Source organism: Anopheles coustani, chromosome 2 (genome assembly GCF_943734705.1).
Source record: "Anopheles coustani chromosome 2, idAnoCousDA_361_x.2, whole genome shotgun sequence".
Taxonomy (NCBI): domain Eukaryota; kingdom Metazoa; phylum Arthropoda; class Insecta; order Diptera; family Culicidae; genus Anopheles; species Anopheles coustani.
The window spans coordinates 63787071-63803882 of NC_071289.1; the positions used below are offsets into that span (position 1 = coordinate 63787071).

The following is a 16812-nucleotide window of genomic DNA, read 5'->3' on the forward strand; positions in this document are numbered from 1 at the left end:
GAGGTCGTAATACCGTGTCGAATGTATTGGTACAACTCCAGGAGTTCCACGTTGACCACCACGACAACCGTCACCGTGGTGTTCAAGAGCAGCTTGCCATAACCATCGTTCACGTACAGCACCAGTTCGTGCAGTTCACTGTGCTGTCTACGGAGGTCCTCCAGCACATCCAGCCGACAAGTACCACGCAAGCCACTGGAGTAACTCTCCAGTACGCGATTCAGTTGCCGTCGGTGGCGCAGAATAAACATAATGGCGTACCAGTACTGCGAGACGGCCAGGGCGGAGATCATCGTCGGTATGTGCACTGACCAGAAGGAGGCAAGTGACATTACCGGACTCTTCCAGGCGCTAATATCCACCACCAGCATGACGAGAAACGTCCCAGCTGCCACGAGAAACAGTCGATGAAACCACGTTTGCATCCAGCGTAGTTCCGACCGCCTCCCATCCTGGTGCAGGACAGCGAATCGTTGCAACACGTGCTCATACATGTGCCGCTTTCGCTGACACGCCAGGATCGCGAGCGGAGTGTTAGTAATCTCCAGCAGCAACTCCAGGTTGTACAGCAGGTTGTTGAAAAATGGGAGGTTTTTCACTTGAAAGCGGAACACAAATTTGTACAAGTAGCCGCTCATTGCCAGTACTATGATGAGTAGGGAGAACAATAACTGGACTCTTCTGACGATTGACCACCGACTGTTTGTCACACGTTTCCCAGGACCGATGATGTGTAGCGGGGCAATTCCCAACAGTTGGTGAACTCGTAACGATGGCTCCAGTGACTTTCGGATGTCTTCAAACGCACTAGCAGAAAATCGTCTATCAAATTCTTGCGGTTTCATTGTCAAATCTTTTTCCGGTTTTAACCAACTTTTTCCTCTCGATTCCTGCCAACGACAATGGGGTACCGTACGATGTACAGTCTTTTATTGCAGTACCAGCCTTCATGTCAACTATCCATTCAAAATGTTCGTGTGCATATAGAAAGCCTTTTCGATTCAGGAAATTGGTACGCTATTCCCTAGACATAAATGTGTTCTCCAGTAATCGACGGTAGGTACAATTCGCGTGAGAATATGAATGACCTTAATCGAACCTACTACCCCTTTCCCCACGGTCTTGGACTCACTGCAAAGTAATGATTCAAAAGTATAGAGTATTTTTGATGAATTAATTCGCAATATTTGCTACCTGTTTTAAGATTGTTTTCATTTATTAGACATATTTCAATTCAAACTGTTCAACAAGCATAACTTTGTAGTATGAGACATCCACTTTATTTGTTGCGTGTAGTCTAATGATGGATGTACACGACCTTTTGCAAGTTTAATGAGAATAATGATAAGCAGGAGTTTTCAGCGTGCAATCGTCCACTGGAATAATTTATTAAAATTTACGAATGAACAACACCTACATCAAGAGCTAATGGAATGGAACAATGTCGAAGTGGATGCACCGATGCGGGCTTTTAAAGCAACTCCAGTAACCAGTCACTATGGACGAGACCAACTCCCAGAGGGATAGAGCACGATCTCAGCTATATCAGGCACTTAAACCGTACCTTTTCTATAGCCAGCTCATGTGTAGTTCACCATATCCGGTGGAAAGTTTACAGGGCAATACCGGCATGGGGCTTAATCCGAGATCGTATTTCAAATCGGCACGCTTTCTGCTAACTGCCGCCTTACTGGCCTATACCATTATATGTAGTTTGGAAGCCATGGTAGAACTGATCGCTGTCCCGATGCCGTTCTTTACCGGTGTGCTGTACGTGAACGAGGTAGTCCTCGGAGTGATGCTCAGTTTGATGACCACTGGACGAGGCTACAAGGAAGGAAAACATTATGATCGATTTGTAACGAGCATCCTGACGGTCGCCGAAGCTCTACCGCCCAGCGAGTGGAAGAAAATTCTATCCAGCGTTCAGTCTAGATTGCGGTTCACCTGCACGGGCTTGGTGGTCGTCATTATGCTGTGCCTCATTTGCGACTACGTGCACTTTGGCAGCGTGAAGGCGACCATGTTCAGCTTGGGCGCGTACATGATGCCAAACATGTTGGTAATGCTATCCTTCCTGCAATGTTGCTTCGGAACCGTGCTGATCCATCGCCTCCTGAAAAATATGAGACATCGATTGAGCTCCGAAGAACTGGCCCGGTGTGATCCGATGGAGCGCGTTGTGGAAACCGAGCGGCACTACATTCAGCTTACCGCTTGCATGGAGCTTATCGTTCGTTCCTTCGAGTATCTTATCGTGATCAGCACATTTGCCGGTATCAATGTGACCAGCCTGCAGCTACTTGAAATCTACCAACACCTGCAGCAGATCGACGCGAGCGAAGTGTACATAATGTACAATATCTTCTGGATCTTGATGCAGCTGTGCATTCTGCTGACGGTACTCTATCCATGTCATTTGGTCAAGCAGGAGGTAGAGTAAAAAGATAATGAATTGTCGGTCTGTTGTTTTATTGTAACCACATTTTAACTGTCTGCAGCAATCTCGGCTTGGCTTAACGATGTTTCAACTGTCCCAGCGTGGGGATGCACGCATCGAGGCAAAGGTAGCGTTGATAAGAAGTGATCCTCACTTGTTTAAATAATACAAGCGTTTCTTTATGGCATAGCTTGCTCGATTTGGTATTTTAACTTTGAACAGGAAAGATGTGGCGTACTGGGCCTTGGGAATGCTGAAGCTGGAGCTATCTTCTTTGTCTTCGGTACGAAATTTCTAAGATCGACATTTATTAACAAATCCTCTCTAAAATTCCTCTTATCTACTCCAAACATTTAACAGATCTTTGTAGCACTGCTATCATTCCTGATCATCCTGATTCAGTTCGATTCATCCAATTTAAACAAACACAAAGGGGCGGTTACAACCATGGACAGCTTGTACAACATGATACAGGATTAAAAAACCTCTTCTACGCTCAAAGCTTACGCTAAGCTTTGGCGTCGATCGATGTAATCATCTGGGCACGTTTCTCTAGAAGACACTGCACATATTCCTCTAACGAATCCTTTATGTCCATGCACTCATGCAATCCAGCATACGTATACAGCTCCCGTCGGAAGTCCATATCCATGTAGATCGCGTCAACCGTATCCAGCCCTTTCGAGGCCTCATAAGCGGATAGCTTCCTGTGGAACTCTTTGAAACTTTCCGTCTCCTTCAAAAACAGCACTCTCGACGCTTCGTCCACATTTTGACACTCTTCCGGGAGCTGCTTTAGAATAGCGGGATCGTCAAGATCAAGGTCACATTCGACGAATCCTCCGGCGGAGAACTAGACCACAGGAAGACACACGAACACACATGCTCACCGATAAGTGAAACAAACAATGGTTTATCTTGCATTGTTGAGGAAACTTACCCTCAACGAACAAAATACAACGACGACCAACCCAACGGCGTACTTCATCGTGAATGATGTGGTTGGGTTTTGATTTGAAGTGATTTGTGGTTGCCGCCCCAGCAAGCAATAACAAACCCCAACGAATGTGAGTAACCAATGATTATTGCCGCTAGATAGCCGAAGATAAGATAGAAAGGAGTGTATCCGTCATAGTTTAAGTAAGGAATTGAAATTTGTCATCGTTCATAGTAAGCAAATATTAAAATAGATTCCGGTTCCATGCAACGTTCACACATACGTTTTATTTCTTTTTATTATGTTCATAACAAGTTAAAAGTCATCAGAACAAGTATTCTATACATACATATCAAATTGTATTTGTCATCGTTCATAGTAAGCAAATATAAAAATAGATTCCGGTTCCATGTAACGTACACACAGATCCATGCTCCTTTATTTCTTTTTGTTCTGTTCAAAAAAGTTAACAGTAATCAGCACAAGTATTCCATACATACATATCAAATGGTAATTTTAAACAGCCTTTCAAAAATACAAAGTTTTCAGTACCGAATTAGAGACATCCCAATGATTTTTTGAAAATCGTCCTTAAGAGATTCCAGTGTCAGTGATGTACCGGAGGCACAACTAAGTAGGAAACAAACATTCACTTAAACAAATATACTTTCCTCTTTAGGGCTATAGGTATGTTTTTCTTGTTTCCCCTAGTCGCTACCATCACCTTCTGTCGCTGAATTACGATCGTTGGCAGAAATTTGCTGATTCGGGTCTGCCGTGTCCGTTCGCTCCGTATCATCAAGCTTCCCTCCGGTGCCATTCTGACGTTCGGTTTTAATAAAATCCGGATCCTGTGAGGGACACTCAAAGTGCACACAGTGAAACATCTCGTTGGCCGTATTGGCCGTGCCAACGATGCGAATGTACACGATCACCATCGGGGTGAAGGAAAAGTGCTGCCATGACTGCAGTGGTTCCCTCCGTTTGTCAGCAATCAGTTCCCAGTGCTTCATGTCGGTAGATGCCTCGATGAAGAAGCTGTACGAACGATTGTCACGATCCCACAGCAGTAAGCGGAGCGAGCTAATCCAGAACGGTTGCCCAAGCTGAACTAGAATTACACCCGTACCAATTTGGTGACACGTGTAACCCGAATCCCAGTCGTAGTTCTGCACGACTCTGTTCAGAAGGACGTTCCGGGTGCGGCTGACACCTTCCTTGACGAATGCACCACACTCGACGGTGGCCACGTTATCAGTAGGCGCTAAAATACCCTCCACCAGCGGTACCGTTGACTCGGTAAACATCGCTTCCAGGGCGACGACATGAAATACTTTGTTCATGGTGTTGTACGTACCGACCAGCCGGATGTAGCGGACCGCTTGCGCGGGAAAGTACAGCTGCTGCCACGATCGGCAGACGTATTTGGTGTTGTCCACCACGCGTACCCAGTTGCGCTGATTGACCGACACCTCGATGTAGTAGTTATACGACCGGTTGTCACGGTCCCAGAGCAGCATTTTGATATGGTTTATGATGAACACCGTTCCCAGCTCGACGACGATTCCGTGCGCTTCTCCGTTCTCACCGATCGAGTGGCGCGTGTATCCCTTCTCCAAGTCGTACGAAACGGTGTCCCCATCGAGCAGCGCCGACCGCATCTCCCCGATGATGGTGTGTGAGTTGAACTTTGCCGTGGCAACGTTTTCCTCGGGCCCTGTAACGATTGACGCTGATAAGGTCCTAGCGAAGAAGGTAATAGTTCACAAGCGAAAACTTACACAAGGCCCCACGGTACGGTAGCTGCGTGCAGGAAATCTTCTCGGCGATCGCATCAAGAAGCCGGTCGGGATCCAGAATCCCTGACGGTCTCACCACGGTCAGCAGTTCGTCGACGGACATCAGCGAGAAACGAACCCGGCCAACTACGCTGCTGATGTCGTCATTTTTCAAGCTTTCCTTATTAGCACGGCACCAATCAAAGACGGCTTGGAATATGTTTACCTCTGTGGCGAAGAATGAATCGCGCTGCAGTAGGCAAACCAACGAGTCGAGTGATAGGTTGAAGAACGTTTCATGCTTGAGAATTTCGGTCGCATTGCGATCCACGAACAGATGACACACGGTGGACAAACTATCGAGCCCGTACAACCGGGCAGCGTCCAGAATGGCACACACGTTGCCAAGCGCGAGCACCTGCCGGAGATAGTCGGAGATGGATTTTTCCAGGTCGTCGAAGCCGTACTGGTTGGCCAACCCCAGCGTGTCGAGAATGTGCTCCTCCCGCATCTGCGACAGGGACATACAGCCGGAGTAGATGTACCGCAGCAGTGCCTTGAACGCCATCAGGGGCACGTCCAGCTTGATTTCGTTCTGCTGCGATTCCTTCATACCGCCGTACAGTAGTGCATTAAAGTAGGCGCTCCGAGCAGCCAGTATTACCCGATGTGCCGGTAGCCGCATATCGTCCACGATGAACGTCACATCGGAGTACATCTGGGACATGCACAGCTGCGCCATTTGCTCAGCAAAGCGAGCCGTCAGCTCGATTTCCTGAGTGGCCGTCATGCAGCTGGCAGCATTGGAACCGGAACCCGTGTGATGTGTACCGGACATGGTTTGACTGCTCATATTCCACAAGACGTCCCGGCGAGTCTCTTATCACTAAACTCCATCAAAACACACACGCGCGAGAGCTGCGAGGCGCAGAAAGGTGTTGCCTACGATGACCTTCAAGTGGAAGGGGAATTTTCGCGAATAGTATTCACTAAATAGCGTATTTTTTACTCCGCCACTGAACTGCGCCGTGAGAAAAGAAAATCTCAACTGTGACCGCCGACTATTTGATGATACTTTTTATTTACGACGCATTCGAGGAAAACACGGTCTCATTCTAGGTAAAATCAAAACAAACTTAATCCGTAAGCAACAACGCGGTTAATAATGCCAGGTTACCACATGAGACACAGTTTGACACAACACGAGTAGCTTGTTGTCCTTTTCTGCTGTAGTAGATCAAATCAAATCTGATTCGAATCCACACCTAATCAAATCCGATTCTTATCCCAAACAAATCAAATCAGATTCGAGTTCGAAACAAATCAAATCTGATACGAATCCTAAACAATTCAAATTTGAAACGAATTCCAAAAAAATAAAATCTATTTCGAATCCCAATAATATCAAATCGTTAGAATCTGTCAAACGGGACTCGAATCTTTGGAATCCGTCTAGGAATCGAATCTTCGAGTCTTCCAAATCCCAATTCTGCCAACACTAGTCAAGACGCTCAGTCAAACATCGTGCACGTCCGTATCTGGACCGCTGTTTTGTGCTCCCGGAGGAGAAAAAGTCGGTCGCCGCTGTCTCCATTCCATCTTTGCCGTGTACGCAATCGTCCGACGTCAGCAGCCAGCGGTTAGGAAGTACGCAGTGTGCTCAATCCTGGTGGTTTCTGCTGACGTATTCACGTTTCACGACGGATCACGACGTAGCAGCCGCAGCAGCCGGGGGCAGAGGGCACGGGGTGATTGTTGTGGAGTGCGTTGCGGAAAGGAGCAGACGAGGCAGCCGAAAAATAACATGAATCATTGAGTTTGCCATCGTCGATAGCGAGTGCCAGCAGTTTGCGATACCGTATCTAGCGGCCAACAAATCGAATCCGCGTATCAGCAGCAGCACAAGGGTAGATTCTGTGTGCCTGGTCTTATCGTATCCTCGCTCGGTTGTAAGCTAACCAAACACGGCCAGAGGAAAGGCCAGTCGGTTTTTTTTCCTGTCCCTGCATTGCCTTGTGTGTGCACGTTAGAGACAGTCGACGACGGGCACGACATTTGGGTCCATTTCCAACAGGGCCGACGGGTCTCCTCTCGCGACACCAGGGGAGCAGCCGGCGGCTACGGCCACTGGAAAAATTTACACATCACACGTAACATCGAAGGGTATCTAGGCCTCCCGTGTTCGCGCTGCGGCAGTCAACGACAAGAACAACAACAACACAGCTCCAATACCATCACGAACTGTGATATTTGACCGTGGTCATAAAACCATAAAGTCAACAGACGGCGGAACGACGCAGGGTGGAAGGGCCGGACGGGCGGTGCGACGCAACGCGGAGAGGAATATCTAAATAAATCTCGTGTTTGCACACCACAGCATTGCATTTTTCGGTCGCCTGCTCGGTTAATGTGCTTTTTTTTGCTGCTGTATTGGCTCGTGTCTCCAAAGCAGACGTCTGGTAGGCAGAGTGAGTGAGTGTGTGCGCAACAGACGAAGCGCTACGCGACATAAGAAAAGAAAAGGAGTTTCGGATCGAAATCGGTGCGCTATTCTACGGTCGCGAGAACGTTCTGTTCGGTGACATTTCACATTCATATACCTCCGTGACTCTACGCCGCGGCGCGTGTACCACAGTGCGTGAGTGTGTCGTCGTCGTTCGGTTTGTTTGTTTTTGTTTGCTGCCCTTCGAGTTCGTCCGCAAAGGTAGCGTGAGGAGACGGTGGTAGACGATGGCAACGACCGGTAGCGGAACCGGCTCGAGTGGCGCACTCGGCTCTGCAACGGCGTCGGCAGCTTCACTGGCGTCGGCGGCAGCCTCGCTCACGGCGTCGTCCGCTTCGTCAGCGAATCTGGCCGCGGCTAAGCCACAACCCGTGGTCACTCCGTGGTCGAACAGCCGGGACGATTACGAGCTGAACGATGTGATCGGCGTCGGAGCGACGGCTGTAGTGCACAATGCCTACTGCATACCGCGCAAGGAAAAGTGCGCCATCAAGCGCATCAATCTGGAGAAGTGGAACACCTCGATGGACGAGTTGCTGAAGGAGATCCAGGCGATGAGCAGCTGCAACCACGAGAACGTGGTCACGTACCACACCAGCTTCGTGGTGAAGGAGGAGCTGTGGTTGATCCTGCGGCTGCTCGAGGGAGGGAGTCTGCTCGACATCATCAAGCACCGGATGCGGACGGTCAACTGCCGGCACGGTGTGTTCGACGAGTCAACCATCGCGACCGTGCTGAAGGAGGTGTTGAGGGGGTTGGAGTACTTCCACAGCAACGGGCAGATCCACCGGGACATCAAGGCGGGCAACATCCTGCTCGGCGACGAGGGCACGGTGCAGATTGCCGACTTTGGTGTGAGCGCGTGGTTGGCCACCGGTGGCGATCTGTCCCGGCAGAAGGTGCGCCACACGTTCGTTGGCACGCCGTGCTGGATGGCGCCGGAGGTGATGGAGCAGGACCATGGGTACGATTTCAAGGCGGACATCTGGTCGTTCGGGATCACCGCGATCGAGATGGCGACCGGGACGGCGCCGTACCACAAGTACCCGCCAATGAAGGTGCTAATGCTGACGCTCCAGAACGATCCGCCAACGATCGATACGGGCGCGGACGAGAAAGACCAGTACAAGGCGTACGGTAAGACGTTCCGCAAGCTGATCGGCGAGTGCCTACAGAAGGAACCCTCGAAGCGCCCGACGGCGAGCGAGCTGCTGAAGCATCCGTTCTTTAAGAAGGCGAAAGATCGGAAGTACCTCACGCAGACGCTGCTCGCGACTGGTCCGTCGATGGAGACGCGCGTACACAAGGCGGCCAAGCGGCAAGCTGGTGCATCCGGTCGGCTACACCGCTCGATGACCGGCGAGTGGGTCTGGTCGTCGGAGGAGGAAGATAACGTAACGAAGGGCAACGAATCAGATGACTCGGAAACGGAGGAACGTCCGATGAACCGGCTCGAACGGATGGACTCGTCGTCATCGGAAACGGAAGATACATCCGAGCGCTCCGGTGTCACCGTGACCGGCTCGACGATGTCGGATCACAAGGCGGTCGATGCCTCTAACGCGGCCACCGTCGGTATTGGCACCATGACGGTCGGTGACGCGAGCGTACCAGTCAATCTGGTGCTCCGGATGCGAAATGCGAACCGCGAGCTGAACGACATTCAGTTCGAGTTCGTCGTCGGCAAAGACTCGGCGGAGGACATCGCGGCCGAGCTGGTCGGTGCCGGTCTGCTCGACGAGCTCGATGTGGCGATCATGTCGGTGAACCTGCAGAAGCTGATCGACAACCGGAGTACACTGCGGACGGTCACGTTTCAACTGCGGTCCGGGTGCGCACCGGGCGAGCAGCTCGACGAGAAGTCGCTAGTCGGTTATGCACAGATTTCCCTCAAATGATGTGTCGCCGGTGCTGATCCGGTGAGCCCGCCCCATCCGGTGTCGGGTGGCCACTTAAACTGATCGCCGCCGCCGCACTCAACCGCGCACCTTCGCGTGTGCGTGTGTTTCGCTTCCTTTTTAACGTTGTGGTTGTTGTCTTTTTTTGCAGCATAGAAGATTTCCCTTAGAAAAAGAACGAAGAAAGTTAAACTTTAACCGAGTAAAGGAAACACTGGAAGCCATTTACATCAACAGACACACACACACACACACAAGCACATACACACATAAACACATACGTACTTGGTATAATCTAAAAGATTTTCTGATGTTTTGTAGATCATCACGGCAGCATATTAGCAAACGCTCGAAAAGGGGGCGGAAAGAGCCTTACAAGTCGGACCGAAACGAACAAAAAAAACCGACCACCACAACAACAGCTACTACTACTACTACTGCAACTACTACTACAACTGCTACTAGCGCGGTAGTTCCGCATTAGCCTAAGCATATACCACAGTAGCAGTATCGAGAGAACGATAGATTGACGCATATAGCTCCCCAGGGAAGTGTGAAAAACGAAGAAAAACAAAATTCCCCAACAACTTAGTTAGTAGGAAATTTAAAAAAAAACCCTCGTAGCATAAGAGAGAAAAGATTTGTCGAATTGAAAACAGCAAAAACGAGTCACCTAAAAGCACCGAACGAAAATGCTAACAAAAAACACACACACACATACATACTAATATACACAAAAACATAAACTGTTCAACTTCCTCTTTTAGCCGGATGTTAAACGACCCGCTCACGGCGTCGCACACGTGGTCACCGCCGCCACGCTGCTGTTAGCTTTTGGGACCAGGCGGAAACGAACGAAAAGTAACGAAAACGGAAGTGCAAAGGAACATTAGAAAGAAAACAAACAAAACACGCTAATAGTGAGCAGCGAAACGACGAAAAACGAGAAGAACAACGGAGAATGAAGAACGAAACAAAATAGTACACACCTATGTGACCGAGAGGAGGCAATACGCCGCGTCGATAAAGCGGTGACATACACACATATCGTGCCTCCAGCAAGCTGTTGTCCAGCGTACTACTAAATCTAGGGGAAAGCGGGGCAGAGGGACGCTGTGTACATAGTTAAAAGGGTTTTGGATGGTCTTAATTTGTTGGTCGCAGTAGGAGAGAGGGTGAGGGATTTTATCCATAACTAAATGGTAGCGAAACGAAACAAAAATCTTAATTCCGATGAGTGGAGTGAAAGCGCAGGGGAACGAACCGAAGTGGCCAGACGGGTGCGAGCGAAAACGAGCATTGCCCGAAAGTTAGTTACATTCTAATTAGTGGTGAGATGATTTTGGAAAAAAACGAGTAAAACGAACGGAAAACAAACACAATTCAAACAGCAGGCGGAATGAAACCTATCGACGTGTTTAGAAACGAAGTTGCGTAAAGAAAATAGACCTATGTTTTCACCCGGATGGACCATCACAAACCCTCTCGGAGAAGGGGGAGGCACCACCACCACGTCCACCATCGGTAGAAAAGCACGTGTGTGTGTGTGTGTAGTAATCCAAATATTAGAGAGTTGCCTAAATAATGAATAACTTTCCTCTTTTTGTTTTACAAAAAAATAGTGAAATTGAGCTTTTAAAGTGTTGCAAAGTTAAAAATCCGCCACCTGTCCCGACATAGATCGCCAAACGCCAGTAAACTGAAAAACTAACGAGAGTAAAGTAGGCGCCGCGGGAAAACTGAAATGTTTCAATTGTGTTTTTTCTTGTATCGTTGGTTGCGTGAAACACGTGTTTAGTTTTGACTGACAAATAGTTTTGAGTAGTAGTGTTTACTATCGATTGCAGTTAATGAAAGCAAAATGCAAAAACACAAAAAACCTAAAAAAAGATTAAATATATAATTACTGCGCAAGCATCATAATACCCTCTATAAAGCGAACGTGTTACTTATGCTACGCTTGGGAAAAGATGACCGTCTTAAACTCGTTAGGCTTTTTCATTCCAACCCTTTATTGGCACAAGGGAGCGCTGGCGTTGTGCAAAGTACTTCGTGTGTTTTGTCGTGCCGTGAATAAGGTATTATGTTACACGTTTCGCTGACGTCGTCGGCGGGACAGATGTTTACAGTATATGCAAATTGATTATGTTAATTCGTGAGATGTGGATGAAGAAATGAAAGGAACAAGACAACAGCACACGTCGCACAATTTGCGTCAACTCGAAACAGCCGACAACCAGAGGAGATACAGAGTGAGGGGCTTTTAATTGTCGTGCGGCGGGGACCTCTCCGTAGTCGTTTATGTTTATTTTGCGATATGTTGATTGTTCGACATACCAACCTCGGTAGAAACAGCGGTTTTCAAAGGTGATTATCAAAGAAATATTTCATTTGATGCCCTTTAGTTCGCTGGTGGTTTTTTAAGTTACTAAATTATTCAATAACATGACCCGCATGACACTTTGACCCAGGTCTTTTGTTTTTTCAGCTTTTGCTTATTGTTCCACTGAGAGAACTGCACGGACCTTAATTGGAAAATATTATAAAAAAGCACCAACATGAAGGATGAGTAGGTCACGCGATGATAAAACATCATCACCGATGTTGAAAGATGCTATCGAGATCGTTGGTCGCAGGTTGAGGTCAGTAATGTACTTGTCGGTGTTGTAAACGGGAGCATCGAGAAGCAACATTCCACTAAGGAAGAATGATGTTGGGACCTGTTTTTAAACACTCCTTGCGGAAGGAAATCTTTCAACGGTCCATCAGCAGCATACTGCGAGTTGGACTACTGTTTGCTGTTGTACCGTGGGGTGTACAGCTTGATCAACGAGCCTCGCTGGCGCGATCACACTGGGCAAAGCGATTGCTGTGTGTGGTCAACGTAATTTACTCCCTGGCCATCATTGTCGCTGTGTTCATTGCTACCGGTTTTCATTACTCCATCTCTATTACAAGTGAATTTTTTGCTATTCAAATTCTCCACATCAGTGAAGATGTCACGGTCAACGTTATCGTCATCCTGAGTCTGATCGGTTGCCAGTGTTTGCGTCCATTCTATGCCAAGTTTAACATGGCCATCGTTGCCATTGCGGACGAATTATTCGCAAGTGGAGGCTCGGTCGACTTCCAGCGAATGGAATCGTTTACCCGGAGGCTTCTGTGGGTAGCGCTTCTTTCCTTCGCGACACTTCTGGTGTTTGATTTCCTAAACGGTGATGCCTGGCCGTATCGATTAGTGTATCGCACGGTTCTCTACACGCTGCCGAATGTCATCAACGTTCTCGCACTTTACCAGTACGTCGTACTGCTTTGGTTCGTCTGCGACTTCTACCGCACGGTAAACGAACGACTGAAAGCCCTGAAAAGCGACACATCTGCCCCGAAAAGAGTAGGTCGGTTCGAATACCGACGAAAAATACTGGCCATATCGGATGATACCATCGTGTACGACCGTGTCGACCAGATCGAAACCCTACGTCGCACGCATCTGGAAGTTAGCAACCTGACCGGCGAGGTGAATGCTTGCTTCGGGGCACTAATTGTCTGCACCATGCTTCTGTCGTTCGTCGTCCTGAGTCTACTGCTGTTCTTGCTCTACAAGGCGATGTCCACGATACGCTGGTCTTACCGGGAGTGCATCAACCTGATCGGCCTCCTGCTATGGATAGCTTTCCATGTGGCAAAGATTCTGCTTGTCCTCTACCCGTGCCAGCTGGTGCAGCGGGAACGCGATCGAACTGGTCCAATGCTGTACACCTTCGAGCACTCCTTCACCGACAACTATTTACATAAAGCGGTAAGACTCTCGGCAACATGCGTCGACAGCAATTTTATCCACATACATACATTTCAGTTGGTGAAATTTTCATCGCAGCTTTTGCATGAAAAGGAAACCTACACGGCATGCGGTTTAATCACGCTCGATATGACCCTGATAAGCACGGTATGGTACTCGTTGTGCACGATTTTCCTAATCTTGTTAATTCAGGTACGTTTTCCTCTGTCTATCTCCTCCCGTCAAGATGGTCGGTGCACTAACAACATATTTGGTGATTTTGATTCAATTTGACTCGTCGTTTGTGTCTGTCCAACGAAGTGGTGATGGTGTGAGTACTCCAGCACCCTGAGCATGTTTAGAATTATAATTAATCTTAGTTATACGATACAGTTTTACCTTTGATTAAATGCTTTACTAAATGATAATAACACCCACATGAACATGATGGACTAATTCCTTTAAAGCACATCCAAAATCCTCCATAGAGTATCCTTACACCAGTGAACATGTTTCCGGTGGGATGTCTACAATAATAATGCCAGCGCGATAATGGGTGGTAATTTATATCATTACTTTTTTTTTGTAATAGCTTCGTTACGGTTTGATGTATAAAAAACGCAAAATAGCCCTTGACCATCAAATCTGTATAGTTTTCATATTTTTTTAAAATTTCTAAAATTGTTCATTTCTGAGAACCAAACATGGTATAACGCACCCTACAGCATTAGTCGATGAAATGGACGTTTTTCATCGATTAAACCTAGTATCCTAGTGGCGTTACTATGGTTAAACGATGAAATATTGTCATTTTTTTAAAACGTAGTGTGGCGATGACACTTTAGTGTTGCTGCACTGAAAGACACGTATGGCGAAGTGTTCGAGGATGTAACAAAAGGGAAGACACTCAAGAATAACATGAAAAAACATTTAAATATACATTTATCATTTATAGTAAGGGGGGTGAAGGGAAGGTTTGATTATCACGCGGTGCATGTGGCTTATTAAAGCGGGATATGGTATCGTTGTAACGACCTTTTGTCAGTCATGTTTGATCACGAGGTGGGGTATAAGTAGATTGGAGTGATGGTACTAGAGCTGCTCTCGAACAAACAACTGCTGAAGAGTGATTTTCTTCAATCGGCCCGCAAGCTGGTGCGCATTTGTCAGCTTTTTGGAACGGTGCCATGGTATCTGGATCTGTTCGAAGCCGGTTTCGTCCTCCGAGAGCAACAGCATGGCGGGTTGCGAGGCTGGAGACGATGGTGCATGCAAGGGTTGAATATGCTCTACTCGATCGGGATCGCCACGGTCGTCATTATCGCCACCATTCTACAGTCCTCCGAGGATGACTGGAAGATGCCGTTCTTGACGCAAATTCTGTTCATCAACGAGTATATCTTGGCGAACATCGTGGTGCTGATGGTGTTGATCGGGTGTCACTATCAGTGTTGCTACTATCAACAGTTTACAGATAAACTGATGGCAATCACAACCACCATCGCATCCTGCGGTGCTGTGGTCGATTTCCAGCGCATTGAGACCATCTTCAACCGACTGCTGCTCGGGGTGGCACTATTCTTCGGCACCGTGCTTACGGTGGACTTCCTGTACAACGATCGATTATTTTGGAATTTCGTGAGGAGCTCGTCTGTGTACACGTTGTCGAGCATAATCAACGTGCTAGGGCTGATCCAGTACACCTACCTGCTGTACTTCATCTTTCTCTTCTACAGCGACGTGAACCGGTTACTAATGTCCTACGAGGATCACGCATCCCGGGACAAACAGTGTCGCACACACCGTCGCCTATTTTACGAGACGACGGTCGTCACGCCGTCTAGTGGTGGCGCTTCCTTGCTGTACGACTACGCACGCCTCATCGATCTGCTCCGCTCGATCCACCTCGAACTGAACGAGCTGCTCGAACAGGTGAATGACTGCTTTGGGGTGCTGATCGTAACCACCACGATCGCCTCCTTCGTCGTGCTTAGTCTGCAGCTATTTTGCATCTACCTAGCAACAACGGTGCGGTCATGGAAAGTGACTGACACGATATTCCTGGTGTACAATGTCTTGTGGATAATGCTTCACGCTATCAAAGTCCTGATGGTCCTGTACCCTAGCCATCTTGTGCAAAAGGAGCGCGAGCGTACGGGGCCCATTTTGTACCATTTCAATCCGCACGAGAAGGATTCGGCACTCAACAATGCGGTTAGGGATGAACATTTCTACATTTGCGGGAGGGCATTAGTGATCACGTCTTTTATCTTTCACCCTTCCAGCTTATGAAGTTTTCGAGCCAGCTTTTGCATGAAACGAGACATCCAACTGCTTGCGGTCTTATCCATCTGGAAATGACGCTCATAAGTACGGTATGATTGTTTTGCTCATTTTATACAATATTCACACACAAGTTTTGTTTGATTTGAGTGCTATGTTTTCATGTATCATTTGTTAATGAAAAAAAGTTAAGGTCTTTGCGAGACGGTAATGATAAAAAAGGTTTTATCGACGTCCCGAAATCCCATACTAAAAGTAAACAACAACTTTTGTCTGCGCACAGATTCTCATTGCGTCGTCATTTCGCAATGGTCTCTTATCATAATTTTTGACGAAATGGATGAAGACTGATAAATGCATATTATTTTTCCATTCTCTGCAGATGGTTGGTGCACTCACGACTTATCTGGTCATTTTGATTCAGTTCGAAACGGCCATATCCCAAGGCCAATCGGCTGCCAACGCGTCCCAGAAGGATGGTTCCAGTACTTACGGTTGATCTAATAAATTTTGCATTAGGATCGATCACGAAGGTGGCGTGATTCCGTGTTTCGAAGATGGGTGCATCGACGCATAGAGTGTGTTGATGGCGTGTGGTGAAGGCAGTCGTCGGCATAAAATATCAAATCATACCTGCCTATCCTCACATTAGGCAAGATCTACACGAAGCGCAAACTCGTTAAAACATATAAAAATGTCGTTTCAAACAATAAGCGGATAGTCAGAATGAGATGTGTCTCATTCGTTTTGATTTCGATCCAAACAACCGCTGCTTTGCTCGGCGTATACAAATCCCAGCCTAACGCTACGTTTAGACCATATCCAGCAAACTGTACCATTTTCTTCATACCGTACCTCCGGCGAGCCATGTTGTCGTTAAAATTTCGTTATATTTGCTATTAAAATATCATTAAAATACAAACAATCAGTTCATCCGGTTACTTGAGGTGGCAGCAGTATACATTTACGGTTTTTGAGGTTCACGAAGTCAGTTATTTTAAATTGTTTATTATACATAAGTTTGTACTTGGTGTAAACTTCGTTTAACTACAGACTATGCTATTGTCTTACTTAAGAAAGTTGCGTTCCATGTATGAAGAAACAGCGTTTAGAAATTTTTAACCGATGAAAAATATCCATCTAATCGATGAATGCTGTAAGGATTGCTATTATTGACTGCGAAATTTAGATTTTG

The 16812-nt window shown here is 47.3% G+C and overlaps 6 protein-coding genes across 7 annotated transcripts; 4 read left to right on the forward strand and 2 right to left on the reverse strand.

The window, feature by feature from the left end:
* The first annotated feature begins 1469 nt into the window (after positions 1-1469).
* LOC131264802 (uncharacterized) lies at positions 1470-2443 on the forward strand. The gene has a single exon (XM_058267068.1). It carries the CDS (start codon positions 1499-1501, stop codon positions 2441-2443), a length of 945 nt encoding a protein of 314 aa, XP_058123051.1. The 5' UTR covers positions 1470-1498.
* Positions 2444-2469: 26 nt separating this feature from the next.
* Positions 2470-3428, reverse strand: LOC131264803 (uncharacterized). The gene is made up of 2 exons (XM_058267069.1): positions 3381-3428; positions 2470-3293 (listed from the first exon to the last, which is right to left on the reverse strand). The coding sequence occupies exons 1-2, from the start codon at positions 3426-3428 to the stop codon at positions 2949-2951; spliced, it is 393 nt and encodes a 130-aa protein (XP_058123052.1). The 3' UTR covers positions 2470-2948.
* A 276-nt stretch (positions 3429-3704) lies between these two features.
* LOC131262625 (BTB/POZ domain-containing protein 9) lies at positions 3705-6256 on the reverse strand. The gene is made up of 2 exons (XM_058264673.1): positions 5159-6256; positions 3705-5094 (listed from the first exon to the last, which is right to left on the reverse strand). Exons 1-2 carry the CDS (start codon positions 6006-6008, stop codon positions 4085-4087), a joined length of 1860 nt encoding a protein of 619 aa, XP_058120656.1. The 5' UTR covers positions 6009-6256; the 3' UTR covers positions 3705-4084.
* A 458-nt stretch (positions 6257-6714) lies between these two features.
* LOC131262629 (serine/threonine-protein kinase OSR1) lies at positions 6715-11481 on the forward strand. 2 transcript variants are annotated; one of them, XM_058264677.1, is made up of 2 exons: positions 6715-7916; positions 7971-11481. In XM_058264677.1, the coding sequence occupies exons 1-2, from the start codon at positions 7886-7888 to the stop codon at positions 9554-9556; spliced, it is 1617 nt and encodes a 538-aa protein (XP_058120660.1). In that variant the 5' UTR covers positions 6715-7885; the 3' UTR covers positions 9557-11481. The 2 variants fall into 2 exon arrangements, with proteins under 2 accessions (XP_058120660.1, XP_058120659.1); XM_058264676.1 differs by having other exon boundaries at positions 6715-11481.
* Positions 11482-12114: 633 nt separating this feature from the next.
* LOC131264804 (gustatory receptor for bitter taste 66a-like) lies at positions 12115-13686 on the forward strand. Its single transcript, XM_058267070.1, has 4 exons — positions 12115-12125; positions 12548-13355; positions 13413-13502; positions 13582-13686. The coding sequence occupies exons 1-4, from the start codon at positions 12115-12117 to the stop codon at positions 13684-13686; spliced, it is 1014 nt and encodes a 337-aa protein (XP_058123053.1).
* A 734-nt stretch (positions 13687-14420) lies between these two features.
* LOC131264805 (putative gustatory receptor 59e) lies at positions 14421-16116 on the forward strand. Its single transcript, XM_058267071.1, has 3 exons — positions 14421-15548; positions 15620-15709; positions 16000-16116. The coding sequence occupies exons 1-3, from the start codon at positions 14421-14423 to the stop codon at positions 16114-16116; spliced, it is 1335 nt and encodes a 444-aa protein (XP_058123054.1).
* Positions 16117-16812: the final 696 nt, after the last annotated feature.